The 17,974-nt window shown below is 38.0% G+C and overlaps 1 protein-coding gene across 2 annotated transcripts in view; it reads left to right on the top strand.

The window, feature by feature from the left end:
- The window catches only part of TOX (thymocyte selection associated high mobility group box), a 275,711-nt gene that overhangs the window by 132,733 nt on the left and 125,004 nt on the right, over nt 1–17,974 (top strand). For both annotated transcript variants that reach the window (XM_030553148.1, XM_030553147.1), the window contains exon 2: nt 2,122–2,187. In XM_030553148.1, the coding sequence (XP_030409008.1) occupies nt 2,122–2,187 (66 nt within the window). The remainder of the gene's footprint in view (nt 1–2,121; nt 2,188–17,974) is intronic.

Genomic DNA, 17,974 nt, shown 5'->3' with positions numbered 1-17,974 from the left:
GTAGCATGTGCGTCAGATATGTTCTTGTAACAGATGTGCTGCAAAAGTACATATCTTGTGAGACTCCAGATATATTGAGCGATATACTACACATATGTCCAGCAAACAGAGTGGGCCAAATATGTTCAAAAAAATCATAAATATTTTTGCCAATAAAATCTCCAGCTATTGTTTTCTGTTGTTTGTATTTGTGAATATTCAAAAATTCCTGTGTCTTTGTGGAGAAGAATAAGTCCCGAAACGTTTAGAAATTTTGTGAAGTTTCAGGAATAGTCATCTGAAAATTCAGCCCAGCATGTTACACCCTACTTTAAATTTTTTCTATTTTTCATTTGCTGTTCTCTAGTATTAAAAGTTTCATCTACCCAATCCGGCAGAAACACCACATGTCACTCTGCCCAATTGCACACTACAAATGACTAGTGATTAGTTGAAGGGAACAGTTTGCAAACAAACTATAGGCTGAAAATTTTTTCTCTTAATTATTCTTTGTATCAGAGGGGTAGCCGTGTTAGTCTGGATCTGTAAAAGCAGCAAAGAATCCTGTGGCACCTTATAGACTAACAGATGTTTTGGAGCATGAGCTTTCGTGGGTGAATACATCTGATGAAGTGGGTATTCATCCAAGAAAGCTCATGCTCCAAAACGTCTGTTAGTCTATAAGGTGCCACAGGATTCTTTGCTGCTTTAACTATTCTTTGAATACTTATGAACAACCCAATTAGATCACAATTCCAGTGAAACTTTGGATGTTATATTTCCTGGGGCACATTTGTATTGGAGTCTTTACTTTCTGTGAGACCATGGATGTGTTGTTCAGGATGCCTCCCTATGACTTTGTGGATGTACTGTGTATTACAGGTAAGATTTTCAAAAATGGTCAGGGTTGGCCTACTCTGCTCTCACAGAAGTCAATTAGTAGATCCTACTGACTTTGGTAGGAATTGGGTAAGGTCAAAGCTGAACATTTTTTTTTTAAATCCCGCCTTATGTAACTTGCCACTCTTTTTTGCCGCATCATCAAAATAATGGCCCACTTCCAAAATATGTCCCTCTGAGTATGCACAGATGGGGTCAGGTGAAAGTTATTTTAAACAGACCTAGTAACAGCTGGAAATTCTCAGTTGATGATTGAGGGATGAGCATTCCTGTAGCTCTTCATATCTATTCCAAAGGCTTGGAAAGGTTTCGCCTAACTCTAGATTGCATATTAGGACTATAATCACTCACCCTGTAAACTTGACACAGACATTTGAAAGAGCATGAAGAGAGTTCTGTGGGCACAGTGTCCAGATTACATAGTACAAAAAAAGTAGTCTCCTGCTTTTTTGTGGTGATACCTGACCAGCCTTATATTCTAGCTGTTTCATTCCATGTAGACCTTCCCTTCCTAATCAGCTTCTCTCAGTTTTGTTTTTGTTATATCTAATTCTATTTTTAAAAGAAGAAAAATCAGTTTGTACACAAATTCTGTTAATTTTTTTTGTTATAATTTACTGAAGGGTAATTTCACAGTTATGTTTGTTCGTATTCATTTTTATTTACACATCAAGCACACTGTCCAATTATGCCACCTAGTTTTGTAAGTTCTGTATTTCAGATGTTCAAATGACTGAAATTTGCTTAAGCACCTTCTTCTTAATTTCTGATTTGGAGACATTTCAATAAGGTGGATTTTAATTTGTTTTGAAACTTCCAAACTTGTTCTTGATCAAAATGTAAAGTTAGAATCCATTAAGATGCATTTTAGTACATTTTCCATTATCATCTTTCTCTTGTCAAACTGTGCAATTCACTTAGTACTTCATTGCAACCAACAGCAAAATGTATAGATGGTGCACAAAATGAGCCATTTTGTTTTAAAACAGATTGCAGATGAAAGGAAACCATTCATTGCTTGCTTGCTTGCTTGCTTGCTGTAATTACTAGAGCACTAATTACTCCAAATCACTGACACCCAGGGTCAGTAAGGATGACAACAGGAACATCAAAGACAAGATGCACACGTTCAATTACAAGTCTTCCAAACCAGGCTATAATATTATTTTATGGCTACTGTTTTCCAGTTGATGCTGAAAAACATTCAAGATTGCTGAATGTTTACTATTATTTCATTCGCAGTTTGACGGTGACAACATGTATATGAGTATGACAGAGCCGAGCCAGGACTATGTGCCAGCAAGCCAGGTGGGTTAATTAATCTTCTCTGCCTTGTTTCAAATTGTAATTAAACAAAACCAAAGAGTTGCATTGCAAATGAGTGGCACTATCAGTAACTGCTGCAATCAGGAATAATCATAATTTATAAACAAAGCATTTAAGCCTTCTTTCCAGTTAATGAGATAGAGCTGATAAAACACCAGAGTTGGCGTTTGTTGAGAGATACTACCTTGTTTCCTCTCCAGAATGCAAGCAGCTGTTTTGCCAGCATGATCTTTCCTAAACACTTGTTTTACCTTCAGGAAATAAAGTCTTTACAGGTGCAGGTTATTTGTTTATCTGACTGCAGACAAGTTAATCATTATAAGCTACACTATCGCAAATAGCTTTAATTATCACTCTTAGGCCAGTTGTAGATGAAGAATTGCATTTTTAACAGAAATCGTATGGCTGAGGAATGTTGCCAAGGTTGCACCAATAGTGTTAACATAACGAGTCTCTCAAAATCTACTGCTGGGGTTTATCTTGCAGTCAAAAGAGTATAATATGGTCTAAATTGTTCAAAAATATTTTTGAGTCCTTTTTACGGAGAATCTGCAAGGAACAATTTGTAAGTTATCAGAACCATTAAAATGTGGCATATGTCCACACTTTGAAATTTTTTCATCGAAGTTAATTTCATTTTAATTTATTTTAGGCTTGTAAAACTGAAGGAGTACCATTGCTTTTTAAAAACAAAAGCAAAGCAACCTGTGTGTGGGTACATGCAGTCATATGCTGAGGGAGAATTTGAATTCTGATTCTGTTGTTACATTCCAGATATTTCAGTTCTGTGTCAGTGAATCATAGTGACAGCAGCACAGGTCAATTATTTAAGCAGGGGTCATACAAATTGGTATAAAGAATCAGGATAGTGATCCATGTAGCCCTCTACCCATCTCAAATAGTGGACAGTCTGATACTCTTCTGCATGACAAAAACTATGGGCTTACATGGAGATATCTTATTAAGTGGGAAGTTAGTTTGTTTGCATCTTGACTAGTAGATGAACTATCGGGTAGATGGGTATAATCCCAAGGTTGAATGAACAGTCTTGGAAACTGGCATTATACTGAGAGCTAAATGTCTTTATAAAGAAGCATTTTTAGATAGTCATGCTTATCTACTCAAATTTAATTTATAGGTTTATTCTCTTTCATTCTTTAACTATCTTTTATGTGAGCTGAGCTATATTATCAGTCAAAAAGCCCATCTTTAAAATGTGAATGTTCCCACCACATTACCTCCCTGTCTGCTGTTGAAATTACTGTAAGAATGCCTTTGGAAGACTGAACTTTAAATTTAAGATTCTTGTATGATTGAACTCATTCAGCAAAGAACCCTCCAAGATCCAGAGGTAGTTTTGAATAGAATTGCTTGATTAAAAAATGAAAAATTATATTACTAATTTTTTTTCTAACCATTAATCCAAAAACTGTACTGACAAGTTTAGTATTACTATTAGATTAAAGCAACCTCGTATCATCTCATTTATGCCTTAAGGGTTTTGAAGTGCAAGGGCTAATTGAATTTGTTTGAAATAGTAGAAATACAAACTCTGTGAATGATTGCTGTTATAAAGCAGCTGCTACCTTTCAGAGCATCATTGTCTGTCTTAAATAGTTTTGAATACAGGATTGAAAATTCACATTATACATTAGAATGATTTTCTTCCTTTGATATTTTTATACTTTGTGTGTGCATAGTTTGGATAATTTAAACTGAAGTGTTTAAAAATAACAATACTCGTTTTAATCTTTTATGACGCTTCAGAATGTGTTTACTAAGTGCTTTGTTTCAGTTCCAATCATCTGATCTTCCACAAAAAAATCTTATCAACAATGACATTTCTATCATTTAATTGTGGAAACTATGAACGGTAACTAGATAATTATCTTTTCATATTTTAACTTTGCTTCCTAATATTTCCCAAACCTCAATATCTCAAAGAATTCAGATGATGTAAAATAGTACATGTTGCAGAGTGAAATAAAGTTTAGACATCAAAATTGTGATGAATGGTCTTGGAAAGCTGAACTTTGCACTTCAAATTCCTTTTGTTTACTGGATTGTGTTCGTATTCAGGGAAACATCACCTTGTGTTATTGTAAGGGTTTTTAATCAATGTATCCCCTTTAGGCTAACATAATAAAAATCCAGCCATCAAACAGGAAAAATACAGTTTTGTTCTTTTTTCTACATAACATCAAACATCTGCATAGCCTGGTAATCCAAGACAACTTGCCTCACAGCATCACTCAACAATTATCATTTCTGTTCAATTTTCAAATCAGTACATGCTTTGGGACTTATAGACTAAGTTGCTAAGTAGCAACATATGGCTCACTACTGTTCCTGTGATGTTGCTGCAAGCAAACAACATAATTCTATAGTGGAAATGATTTTTACAGAAAGCCAGTGTTGGAACTGAGCCAGAGTGTAAGTATACAGTAAAAATTAATGATATTCTTTTAGACTGTCCCAAAAGACTGGTTGGCACTGCTATCTCTGGATATATTTTATATACATATGTAAGTATTGTATTTTAGGTTATGATATACTTAGTGTAGGATTGCACATTGCAAGCAGTTTCTAAATGAATTACACTGGCCATACTAGCAAACATATCATAAAGCTACATGACATTTTCATTGCTAATTGAACTTCAATCTGAGAATATTTACCATTTTAAAACAAAGCTGTGCCAACTGCCATGCACGGCAAATTCTTACTAGTATATTGTGTTCTATACATACCTGTATTTGGACTTATGGAGACAAATTGTTCTTCATATAAGTCCTCCTCATATAATTTGTGGGTCAAATACAGCACAATATAAAATTACATAATTTCTTTCTAGACACAATACATAATATTATACAAAACTCCATTGCACAGAGCCCTCGGAGACCTTTGTGGTTTGCCTGGGCTCCATGGACATGAATGGTAAAGGGGGCAACTGTACAGACTGCACACAGCTGCCAAATCCCGTCTTCTCTCCCAAGTAGTAGAGTTTGTGACTTGGGGCTGCATTAACCTTCACAGCCCCAATGGGAAGAAAAGAGAGGACCAAAATCCAGTGAGGAATTATTGGCTGCACTTGAAAATCATTCCTGTTCCAGCAGTTCCACAACTCTCATTGGCAGAGTGTGAGTCGATCACTTTCATATATACTGGGTCTGAAAATCATCAGAAGCATTTGGCCCAGTGTGGAGCCAGTCTGATCTTTGCTAAAATACAATAGTGATAGGTACTTTAGATGTACAATAGATAAACTGATCCTGTTTGTGTGTTGTTAAAAACTTCCCATGCCCCTTACTGCTAAATTATTATTATTTGTATTGTTGATATTAATGTAATACCTCGGAGTCCTAGTCATTGATCAGGGCCCCACTGTGCTGGGCATTGTACAAACACAGAACACTGACCTGCCCCAGAAAGCTCACAATGTAAGTATTAGACAAGAGACAACAGATGGATACACACAGACTGGGGGAGTCCAAGGAAACAATGGACAACATTGGTCATCATGATAAAAAGTGATTTCGGTTCACCAGTGGCCTAACACACAGCTGTAGACTTACCCATTACTTCTTATTTCCTTCTGTTCTACCCTAACTTCCCCCTATGGGCAGCTGGCAAGTCACTTGTTGTAAGGTGTTTAGAGTAAGGGAAGTTGGGTTGGATAATAGGGTTAGGTAGTTGTGGGTGGGAAGACTGGTAAAGTTATGTTTGCAACTCCTATCCGCTGGACGGCTAGATTTTCAGGTCACGATTTGGGTCCCCACATGAGGTATGGCTCTTCATTGCAAGAACCTCAGAACATTAAAATAACCCTGATAATACTATACCTGATGGTGCATCAACAACTGTATTTAAAAGAATAGAAAAAGTGTAGCTTTGATTTTAGAGGCTAGACAGTATTATTTTAGAGATTTTGTTTAGTGATTTAAAAAAAATTAGCTTAAACAAATTTAAAAAGCTTGAAACAAAAAAAATAGTTCTGAAAAGTACACTTGTATGTGCTTGGGGACGAAATCTACCTTTGGATCGCTGTGTAGAACCCCGAGTGAAGGATGTAGGAGATGTATGCACTATATGTGCATTCAAGGATAGAATTTTGCCCTTAAAATTTTTTACATATTTGAATACCTCAGGTTTCTTAAAATAACTAAACTGACAAGAATAAATTATGGACTATTGGTCTTTAAATTAAGGGCTTTTTCAAATACCACAGAAAAGGCATAATTCAGCCAAATTATTTCTTTCCCTTCCTTCTACTGAAATGATTTGAATCAAATTATATGTAGAAATAAATGGGTTCAGAGTTCTGTGCCAGAAGAGAATGTAAATGATCCTGTTTTGCCTAAAAAAGCACATAATATATTCATATATGTTATTACTTATTATTTCTTTTGATTGGTAACCGCAGCATACATTGCTCTGTACAAACTCCAAAGAAGGCAAAGGCCTGGATCCATAAAGGTACTTAGGTGTTGAGAGGCATTATGACACTCAGCATAACTTTTAGGCACCTAAAAATCACTGGAACAACATTGTGATCCACAAAGCCTGAGTTAGGTGCCTAGACTTCCTATAGAATGCATGGAGAGAGATGGGCATCTTTTAGGGCATGTCTACACTTACCTCCGGAGAGATCGATTCAGCGGAGGTCGATTTATCGCGTCTAGTAAAGAAACGGTAAATCGACCACCGAGCACTCTCCCGTCGACTCCGGTACTCCACCAGAGTGAGAAGTGTAGGTGGAATCGACGGGGGAGTGTCAGTAGTCAATATACTGCAGTGAAGACACTGCAGTAAGTAGCTCTAAGTACGTCAACTTCAGCTATGCTGTTTTCGTAGCTGAAGTTACGTAACTTAGACTGACTTAGCTTGCCCCCTCAACTCCCAGTGTAAACCAAGCCTTAGAATGGGATCCACAAAGCCAGCACACTAAGCAGCTTCCCACCTAAGCTAGCCAGTGGGAGTTTCTGAGGAGAGAGGTGTATCCTAAGCCCCAGCCATCTGATGGAGATAGGACCCTGAATCCAGATTGCTGGGTGGACTATGGGATATTCTTATGAGGGTCTCCCTCAATCTCTCCTATTGAAAGTGTTCCAATTAATTAAATAATTACATATTAATTGGGCCAGAGAAAGAGAGTGAGAATCCCTCTGTAGTCTGGGACACTCACCTGAGAGGTGGTAGATCTCTGTTCAGATACCTTCTCATAAAGCAGAGGGTGGATTTGAACAGGTGGTCTCCCATATACCCTACAACTGGCCAAAAGGTTACAAGGTTCCTACTTCTTCTTTCACTTCTCTCTCTGCCCCAGCTGTTTTCTATGGACTTAAGTGGAATCTGAGCATGCCTACTGGATTGCCCTTCATACCCAGGTGTAGAAACTTAAGCACTTAAGGCACTTTTAGTGCAAAAATATAGGCACTGAGTTTAGGCGTCTGCAGGGTTCAGTGGCAGCTGAGCAGGGATTTTGTGGATCACAATGGTGCCTAAAACTGGTATTTAGGCACTTAATCTGGGTGTTAGGTTCATAGGTACCTTCATGGATCAGGCCAAAGTCCCTTCCCTGAGGAAATTGTAAATATACCCTTAGTATAAACAGTATTGCCAGTCTCAAGCTTTCAAAAATCATGAATCAGGCCCCCAAAAATCACGAGGTTGAATAAAAAAGTCATGAAATTTTAAACATAATACCTTTTATTTGCCTTCTGCTTTTAAGCCTTTGGGGTCTGGGATCTTTTTTGTTTTGTTTTGTTTTTTTGCAACCCTGAGGGCTAGAAACTTTGTATTTCTTTTTAAGAAAGCTGAGATTTTGATGTAATCACCTGATTCCAGGAGCTAGGACTTTAAGAATAAACACCAAATATTGTGAGATTATCGATAAAATTATGAGATTTGATCACATTGTATAAACAATTACTCTATGTATAAACCATAAGTATTTTTCTTAAGAATTAGCATCAGGAGAGATGCAACTAAAATGGTATAATTTAGGAGGAGACCCTTTGCATCTCCACTGAAAAGCCCTATCTAAATAATAAAGTAAAAATAACAAAAGCCATTATTTTACCATGAAAAAGATAAACAGAAAATCCATTATCAAATGATGCATTTTCTGTCTGAGTGCTGGGTATATTTCTTCCCATATCATAACAGTAATTATTTTGCTTTTTTTTTCTATACACAACATGGGAACATTTTCTGTTTAATGGGCAACCAGTGTGAAATATTCTTTAAAATGTTGTCCTGTACTTCTTCATGTACAACTTTTTTAATATGTGAAAACAGATTACAGACATCATATATTTTAGTTATGTAGTTTCCTTTCCAGGAAATTCTCTCTCCAGGCCAGTAGTGTACATGAATTATCAGAAATTACCATGAGAAATGTTAAAGGCAATATTTGTCAGCAGAGCTTTATATAAAATGAACTTTTTTGGTCCATAAAATGTCTGAGGATTACATGAATTTGAAGTACAAATTAGACCAATTACTATTAGACTGTCCCTTTTGGCAAAGGCTGCAGCAGTAAAGTCAGTTTGACCCATTGACCTCTGACCTAATAAAACGATAAGATGCCATGCTTTGATTAATCTAGTTAGTCTTACAAGGTCTGGCATCTCAACAAGCCCAAACTAGTTACTCAAACCAGTCTTCAGTGTAACATTCAAGTGATTACTCTGTGGAGTCCCAGAGGTATTCATTACAGACAAAATTGCTCTTGTTCCCTTACATACAAGCTGAGTTTTCAATGGGAAATGAAAGGCTGCCTGGAAAAATAGGCCACCTAATTAAGTTAAACTACTGTAGCATTTGGCTTGACATCTTCATTACTCAAAATTAAAAAGATGCTTCACTTGAGCACACAAGTTACTATTGTTTATGTTGTTTTCTTCTTAAATTGGCTTGTTTCATAGAAGTCTGTTTTTCAGAATTATATCTTGTAATAGCTCACATATTTCTTGCAGTTTATAAAAATGTCTTAATAGCAACTATTGCTACTGATAGCTGGTACAATGTAAGTACAGTTGGGCTTATTGCAAGTTTAATTCTGAGCAGTCTCACTGCTTATATTACACACTACTTTATTAACAGAGGGCCTGCTACTGCAAGCCTTACTCACATGAATAATCCTTGCTCACGTGTGCCCTGATCCTTCATTGGAACCTGTTACCACAGAACCTTGGGCCCATATGGAATCCCATTAACTCCTGTTCAGGATCAGGTTCTTGAAGTCAATGGGACTACTAGTGTGAATAAGAAATATTCATATCAGCTTTAAGTCCCATGGGTGTTTCTCTGTGTTTGGAGTGAGGGCAGGGTGGGAGGAGGAAGCCAAAAAGAGTTATGGAGAACAGCAATGCCTCAGTTCTGCCTATTTCCAGTCTTCTTCCTTAAGCCTTCTTTCCATGCATACTCCACAGAACATCAGACATTGTATATAGAGTTTTCTACACAGTTGGGGGAGAGGAAGGAAACTAGTTTGGCTCAGCCTCCTTCCAAAAAATTTCGGAGGCTTTCCACAGTCCTTCAGCCTTTTTAATAGAAAGGAAGGGAGTCTCTGTCCTGTGGCCTATACCCAGCATTATCACAACTTTAAGTGATTAAGGTCTAAGGGAATTCAATGAGAATATGTAAATTTAAATTGAATTTTTGCCCACTAAATGGAAGTACTTACATGTAAATCTATAGTAGTGCTATTTTAAGAGCATTTTGAAAATGTAAACACCTGAAAAGCATACCATCTTGATTGCCAGTTTAGAGTCAATGATGCTAATGAGGCTTCTGACAGGTTAAATGTGGTGTATCATACACATTTTCAAGCAGTAAGATTTGTGAAAACAGGATTTTAAAAAAAGTTAGGTAAAATCTTTGGTTGCTGAACATGTTCAATTTTATACTCTGGTGCTTTGTTTCAGGCCTAATTTGGGTACATTTTCCTCAGATGATCTCTAAAACGTGAAAATTCTTTTAAAACTGGAATTTTACTTAGATTTTTTTTTAAAAAATATTAAATCTACAAAGAAAAAAGAAATGCAGTAAATGCAAGTGATCAATGTAGAGAAATATAGCTTCTAGTATAAGAGACAGATTACAGCTCAGAGATTACAGGCACATGCCTCTGGACCCAGCTTCTTTAATCCAACACTAACTTCAGAATCCAGCTTTCATTTAAAAAACCCAAAAACCTAGCTCTCAAATAAAATCTTGGAAATGTGGCCTTAGTGTAACTGATGCAGCATTGTCTGCCTGAGTCTGTAGACAGCCTGAAACAATAGCTTGCAGAGTTGTGAACTGTCATATCCCTCTTCTGTTGTTAACAACCCAATAATCCACTGCTCTGAAGTGCACACAGATACTTTGTGCATTTGGAGGACGCTCACTCAGATACCACGTTGTTGCCCTGCTGAGATACGGACAGCAGGGGCTCCCACAGGCAGAGGGGTGGGTGAGGAATGAGTCCCTTCCTCTTCAGGACAAACCCCAGCCTACTCAAAGAGAAGCAGTGGTAGGCCCTCTTCACAGCCTAGCAGACAGCTCTTGAGCGAATGGCTTGTGCCACCACTGCCACACCAGGGGGTGCGGGGAAGAACTATGGTGAAGGTGGGCCTGGGTAGGTCATGTGATCAGGGCTGAGGGAGTCCCCATTTGTGCCTATGGCCCTGGGTTGCTTAAACCAGGGATCTCAAATGACCACGAGGGCCACATGAGGACTAGTACATTGGCCCAAAGGCCGCATCACTGACACCACCACCCCGCTGCTTCCGGACCCACCCCTATTCCACCCCTTCCATGAGACCCAGCCTCTGCCCCGCCTCTTTCCCCCCTTCCCCGCCCCCATTCCAATCCCTTCCCCAAAGTCCCCACTCCTTCCCTGCTCCCATTCCAACCCCTTCCCCAAATCCCTGCCTCTACCCCACCTCTTCTCCAACTTCTTCCCTGAGTGTGCGTCTCCCTGCTCCTCCCCCTTCCCTCCTAGAAAGCACTAAGCACCACCAAACAGCTGTTTGGGGGCGAGAAGCACCTGGAGGTAGACAGAGGAGAGGGGACACAATGCACGGGAGGGCGGCAGATGAAGGGAGCTTGGCGGCCGCAGGAAATAACTTGGGGGGCGCAGGGAGCTAGGTGGGCCACAGCAAATAACTTCACAGTCCGCATATTTGAGACGCCTGCCGTAAACTGTTCCTGTCTAGACCTGTTTGATGATTGTAACAAAAACCTGTACTTTTCTAATGGACTGAGATAAATTTTCCGAACAGGAAGGCTATACTGTTACCTCTTTGTAGGGAAGGGTGAAGCCTTGGAGCTTTTAGCAGGTCTCTACAGCTCAGGTCTTGTAATCTTTTATAGTTTTTTGCTCATGACCGCCTATTAAATGCATTTTAAATGTAAAATGTTCATAAATAAAGCATATTTGTTTTCAAACAAACTTGTATAGCATGATATTTAAAATAAAATTAAACTATGAAAAGAGGCTCTCAGAAGTGGAATGATTCATTTGAAAAAGCACTGTTCCTTTTCATAATTCTGTTGACTTTGAAATTGTGCTTATTTTAAATCAATTGTATCATTGTCAGCATATTCTCCTTCTTATTGAAAATGGAATTCATCTGGTGCTGGAAAATTAAAGTTTTGCTTGAGGCATTACCCCTTTACCTAACGTAAATTAGAGAAATTGCTTAACACAATGGGTAAAAAAAAAAGTTGTACCTTCCCCAGTAATATGTTTTTGATAGCTGTTGCTTGATAAATTAGTATATTGTGTGTTTTAAATGAATGTGATTTATTGCTTATGTCTAACATATGAAGAAACATAAAAAAAATTGTTTGCAGGATCATTGACTTGAACATATCAATGGCACTGTTGGACAATTCTTGCTGAGTGTTAAGATGATTTATGTAAGAGACCGAAGGTTTCCACAGTAATGCATTATAGTCTCAAGCTATCAACTCTTGTTCATGCAGAGACAAAAAAGGCTGAAACACACTTACTTCTGAAAGTCCTGCATTAAGAAATTAGAGATAAGTTGATCCTGTTTATATTCCTGGAAATATCACTGTCAAATGCATCATCCTAACTTTCAGATGGGTATAAAGTAAATTATTGTTTTTCCTCCTCTACTGAGCATGCTGTTCTACATTACTTTCAACTCATAACTATTTCAGTTATGTAACAATGTGTTTAGTAATAGAAGAGGAGACGGCCTGAAGCATCTATCTTTTTAAAAACTGGCATTTTGTAACAGTTCAGATGTAAAATCTTTACTGTAAATGATAAATTAAGACACTCCACATTGTTAGACATATCATTAATTTTATTTAAATTGTGTATGCATATGAGAAGACCATATTTTTAAGGCTTTATACTAATACTGTATTTTGTTGAGTGCATGCATGAGTGATGCAGCCATCCAGCACATAAGTTAAATTTACCTGGTCAATGATATCTTCTGCATTCTCATATAATAATGGTTCTGCTCTTTCCACAGAGGGCTTGTGTTGGATGTTTGGATGTTTGCTGCCTCCTGTGGTCACTCTGTTTAAAATGTCTTTTGCGTTCATTTGCCTTTCTCAGCTTACTTTTTAACCATTGATGCAGAACATTCAATACAATCATAAATATAGTTCACTTTCTAATTTGTTGTCATCATCACTATTGGTAATGTAGGTGTTTTTTTGTTCTGATATCCTCACCCTTAATTTTTATAGTCGGGTCGTACAGCCATTTCACATATCACTCCTGTTACAAACAGAGGATACAAGTGTGTGTGTAAGAATGGAAATAAAATGTATTGGCCTGGTTTTGCCTCATACTAAAAGGATTCCTATCAATGACAAGAATCACTGCGCTTGAATTTGACTAATAATCCACACAAAAATAGTTTGGTATTTGTCCATTTGACCTGCAAAAACCTAATTTTTGCCTCCATTCCAGAATTTAACACAATTAAAATCCATAAAATTGGTACTGGGTTTGACCAGGCTAATTGGTACGGAAGAGACATTTAAATGAGAAAGAAGCCAAGTTGGGTTGGTGTTCCAAGCTGAATGCTGATTTAAGCAAAAGCTTGGGTTTAGGTTGGCAGATGAATCAGGGTTAAGGTTTGGGTTCAATTGTGCCAAAATCTTGCAAGCTATTCTCATGAAATTGCAGGCCAAGATGGTATCAGTATCATAAGATCAGCTAAAACATCACAAAAATAACTTCTTGTGCGATTTCACAAACTTTAAACTAGAACCATAGAATGTAGACTCCATCTGGTTTGAGATCTATTCTGAACCCAAAACAATATGTGTAGGTTCAACACGACCTACCTAAAATTCAAGGTGCTTCTGTTCTGAAGTTCCCATTATTGACCATATCAACTTTAAATACTTCCAAACCTGCTTATAATAAATTCGGATGTGATGGAAATCCCCTTTATAATGAAATAGAAGCAAAGCCTTGATCTGTTCAATGCATTCCAATGGAGTTTAATGGTGTTCATAAAGAAGTCTCTCCCTGAATGTAATAAAGATTTCGGAACTCTCCCCAGTGCTCAACAGCAGATAAACAACTCCGCCCTCCATAGGGAGGAAAGCAGACCCAGTGCAGAAGTCCCCTTGCAGTTATGTGGTGAGGAGATGAAAAGACACACTGCTGTTCTTTCTTGTTGGAAAATTAGGAGGAAGGCAATTTGTTGGTGCTGTTTTGACTAGCAGAATGAAGGAGAGCTATCACCTGGTTACCTGGATATAGTAGAATTGTGCCAATACTACAGTGACTCTGGAAAGAAAGTGACTAAGAGGTTTACAATGAAATTATATGCAAATTGTCATACTAATAATCCCTTATAAATAGGCTTGGCATACTTCAATTATTATTTTTTGTAATTCTGACCAATAATATCAATGTATATTTTAATTCTATTTAAATTTTTACAGTTAAGGGAAACTATGAAGGAGTAGTCAGTAATTGCAACAGATGATGTTCAAATTCAAAAAGTTCAAGTTCTGTAATTGTTAAAACATAAATTGTCAACATCAGATGTCAAAATGTACGAAGTAAATAGCCTTAAATCAAACTCTTAAATTCTCAAGCAGCATTTTTCTTACTTTGCATATCTGTAAATTTTTATTATCAATTAAAGTATTTTTTCATTGGTCTGTGTGTATGGTGAAATCGTCATTTACTGACATTTACTGATAAGCTAATCCTTCCGAACCTACTTATAAAACAAGGTGAGAGTAGATATGAGCTATACCTGTGAACTGCAGCTGGCAACAAGCATCCACAAAATGCTCACAGACGTGACAAACTGTAGTGGTGACAAGTTATTGTTGGACTAGCTGCATGGGTTAATACCCCCCACAACCCTTCCCCACCCCCCAAACAGGTCACTGCTCACACTGGATATAAAATATTAGTTTAGCAAAATAATCCTCATAACTAAATTGCTAAACAACTATCTCATAGTATTTTATAGAACTAGGTTCTTCTTTACTTTTATGAATTCGGCAAACCTATTTTTCTAAAAAAACAACAACAAAAAACAGTTGCTGTAATCTCTTAGTAGATTTTGATACTATACAATTGACAAAACTTTTCATATACAGCCACAGTATTACTGGAATATATTTAATATGGCTTAGTAATTAGTTTCCACATAAATTATATAATATTCTGACATTTTATCATTTTCTTTACTTCTATGCTACTGCTATCTTTAGAAGTTTATACAGTATAGTTTGACAAAAATGTGTTAGATTATGTGTTATCAAATACACTGTAACTGATTTGCAACTGATAACCATAGCACGATGCATTTTTATTATTATTGCTTTTAATGTAATGAAGAGGAGATGAGTGGTAACCTTGTATTTATAATTCTCAATCTATGTATACATGTGACTGTGTGCACTGCAACTATGATTGTGGGATTTTATGAGACTAGTGTGTCATTTGTATTATAGTAAATTAAGTTAAGATGTCATCATTATATACGAATAACCATTTAGTCTTAGCCCTGGTCTACACTACAAATTTATGTCGGTATAACTACGTTGCACATGGATGTGGATTTTCCATACCCCTGAATGACGCAGTTATACTGACCTAACTCCCAGTGAAGACTGCTATGTTGATAGGAGGGCTTCTCCTGTCAGTTTACCTACTGCCTCTTGGGGAGGTGGAGTATCTACACCAACAGTGTCACAACTGCAGCACTGTAAGCGTAGACAAGCCCTTAGTTAAGTTGCATTGCAGTTGTTGTCACTGTGTTTGAAGTGATACTACTAGTTAAGAATACATTTTAAACACAGCAAATCAATATCTGTCTAAAGTGAAAGCTCTGTTGTTAAACATATGGACAAATCAAATAGCAAATTTGCTGAATCACCTGAATATTAATGGAAATTTGGTCAGTATTTGGCTGCTGCTGAGAGCTGACTTCAGCAGGAACCCTGAGTGAAGAAGCACTCCTCCTCCTCCTCCTCCTGATCAAGCAGAGCAAGAAGGAGAGGAGAGACACACCTTCATACTCTTCCTCCTCTCTTACAAGCAAGGTAGAAGGAGAGATGCTCCTTTGGCTGTTTCTCCTCCTCTTGAAAAAACTGGGAGGGGAGAGCTCCCATTCAGTACTCCCTCTCCCCTGCTACCAGATCTCCAAGAGCCACTCTTCTCCCTTGGGGAGACAGTGGGAGGAGGGAGAGAAACCCCAGCAGTAACTCCTCCCTAGACCCAGCAAAGAGGTGAAGGAAAAGATCTCCTGAGGCCCTGAATTGCTGCATGGGCTGCGGGAAAGAAAATGCAGTTCAGACCCAGCCTCCTCCCAGCCTGTCATGGTATAAACCCCATCTCTGAACCTTTGCGTCCAAAAGATGGGGTACCGCATTAATTCCTCTAAGCTCAATTACCAGCTTAGTACCTGTAGCGCTGCCACCAACCAGGAATTACAGTGCCTGGTACACTCTGGTCCCCCCAAAACCTTGCCCGGGGATCCCCAAGACCCAGTCCCTCTGGATCTTAACACAAGGAAAGTAAACCCTTTCCCTCACCATTGCCTCTCCCAGGCTTCTCCTCTCTGGGTTACCCTGGAAGATCACTGTGATTTAAACTCCTTGAATCTTAAAACAGAGAGGAAAATTTACCTTCCCCCCTCCTTCTCTCTCCTCCTCTCATATTCTCCCTGAGAGAGAAAGTAATCCTAACACAGAGAGAAATTAACCTTTCTCTCCCCCTTCCCTCCTTTCTCCCCACCAATTCCCTGGTGGATCCAGACCCAGTCCCCTGGGGTCTCACCAGAATAAAAAAACAATCAGGTTCTTAAACAGGAAAAGTTTATAATTAAAGAAAGAAAAAACAGTAAAAATTATCTCTGTAAATTTAAAATGGAATAGGTACAGGGTCTTTCAGCTATAGACACTGGGAACACCCTCCCAGTCTAAGTATACAAGTACAAATTAAAATCTTTTCAGCAAAATACCAATTTGAACTTGTTCCAACCAAATACACATTTGAACTTCTTCCAACCAAATACACATTTGCAAATAAAGAAAACAAACATAAACCTAACTCGCTTTATCTACCTAGTACTCACTATTCTGAATTTATAAAAGCCTGTATCGGAGAGATTGGAGAGAAACCTGGTTGCACGTCTGATCCCTCTGAGCCCCCAGAGTGAACAACAACCAAATTCTAACAGCACACACACAAACTTCCCTCCCTCAAGATTTGAAAGTATCCTGTCCCCTGATTGGTCTTCTGGTCAGGTGACAGCCTGGCTCACAGATCTTGTTAACCCTTTACAGGCAAAAGAGATATGAAGTACTCCTGTTCTATTAACCCTTAACTATCTGTTTATGACACAGCCATACCCCATGAATCCTTCCCAACAGGCCCAAGCAGCCTAACTGTCAAAAATGCTCATGATATATGCATGTTAGCCAAATATCAATGATGGGCTATTTGTGCAATGTGACATACACTTGTCCAGAGTATCCATGAAATCTTATTGATGTTACCGCTTTCTTTCCTTCCCCACTCACTCTCTATTGTTGTCGTTTTCTTTTATGTTGTGTTATGTGAAATTAGACTGTAAGCTCTTTGTGGCAGGGACCATTTATTTTAGCTGTTCTGTAGTATAATAATTTACTAGTATACAGTAACGCACAATGACCTTATTATCTATTATTCTGCATATGCATTTCTATACTACTTGAATAAACCTAATTTATTTTCTTTGTTAATGGCAAGTTTCCATTCCATTCATTGAGGTTCTATTTTTGATGCCCACATTTCCTGCCTTGGTGGAGTCTCGACATCATAATATGGAAATACAGGGAGAAATGAGACTTAGAAACTCAGTATGCCAATATTCTTCTGTCTGCTAGGGAACAAAATCCCTGGGGAGAACCACACCACAAGCTAAGTGATCTAAATGGACAGGTGAGCAGGTTGGGCTAGTTTTCTAGGTTGAGATTTCCACAGAGTGAGGTCACTCCACTTGACAGGGATAATACACGTTCCTCATACATACATGATAGTATTGCTGCCAACTCCTCCACTATCCCCTACCTGTTTTCAATTTCTTGGGATTTCTACTTTTGAGTTTAACCCTGTTGCTTCACTCTACACCAAGATATCCTCACACAGGGAGAGATCCTTAGTTGGTGAAAATGGCCATAGCTCCTTGGACTTTGGTGAAAAACCCCCGTTTGGCTATGACAAGATGCACTGTTACTTTGCTCAGGTTTCCTGCAATACCTGAACAGC

The sequence above is a fragment of the Gopherus evgoodei genome, chromosome 2, assembly GCF_007399415.2.
Source record: "Gopherus evgoodei ecotype Sinaloan lineage chromosome 2, rGopEvg1_v1.p, whole genome shotgun sequence".
NCBI lineage: Eukaryota > Metazoa > Chordata > Testudines > Testudinidae > Gopherus > Gopherus evgoodei.
The sequence above is the reverse complement of the archived record's forward strand: the minus strand, read 5'-3'. Positions and strand labels throughout refer to the sequence as shown.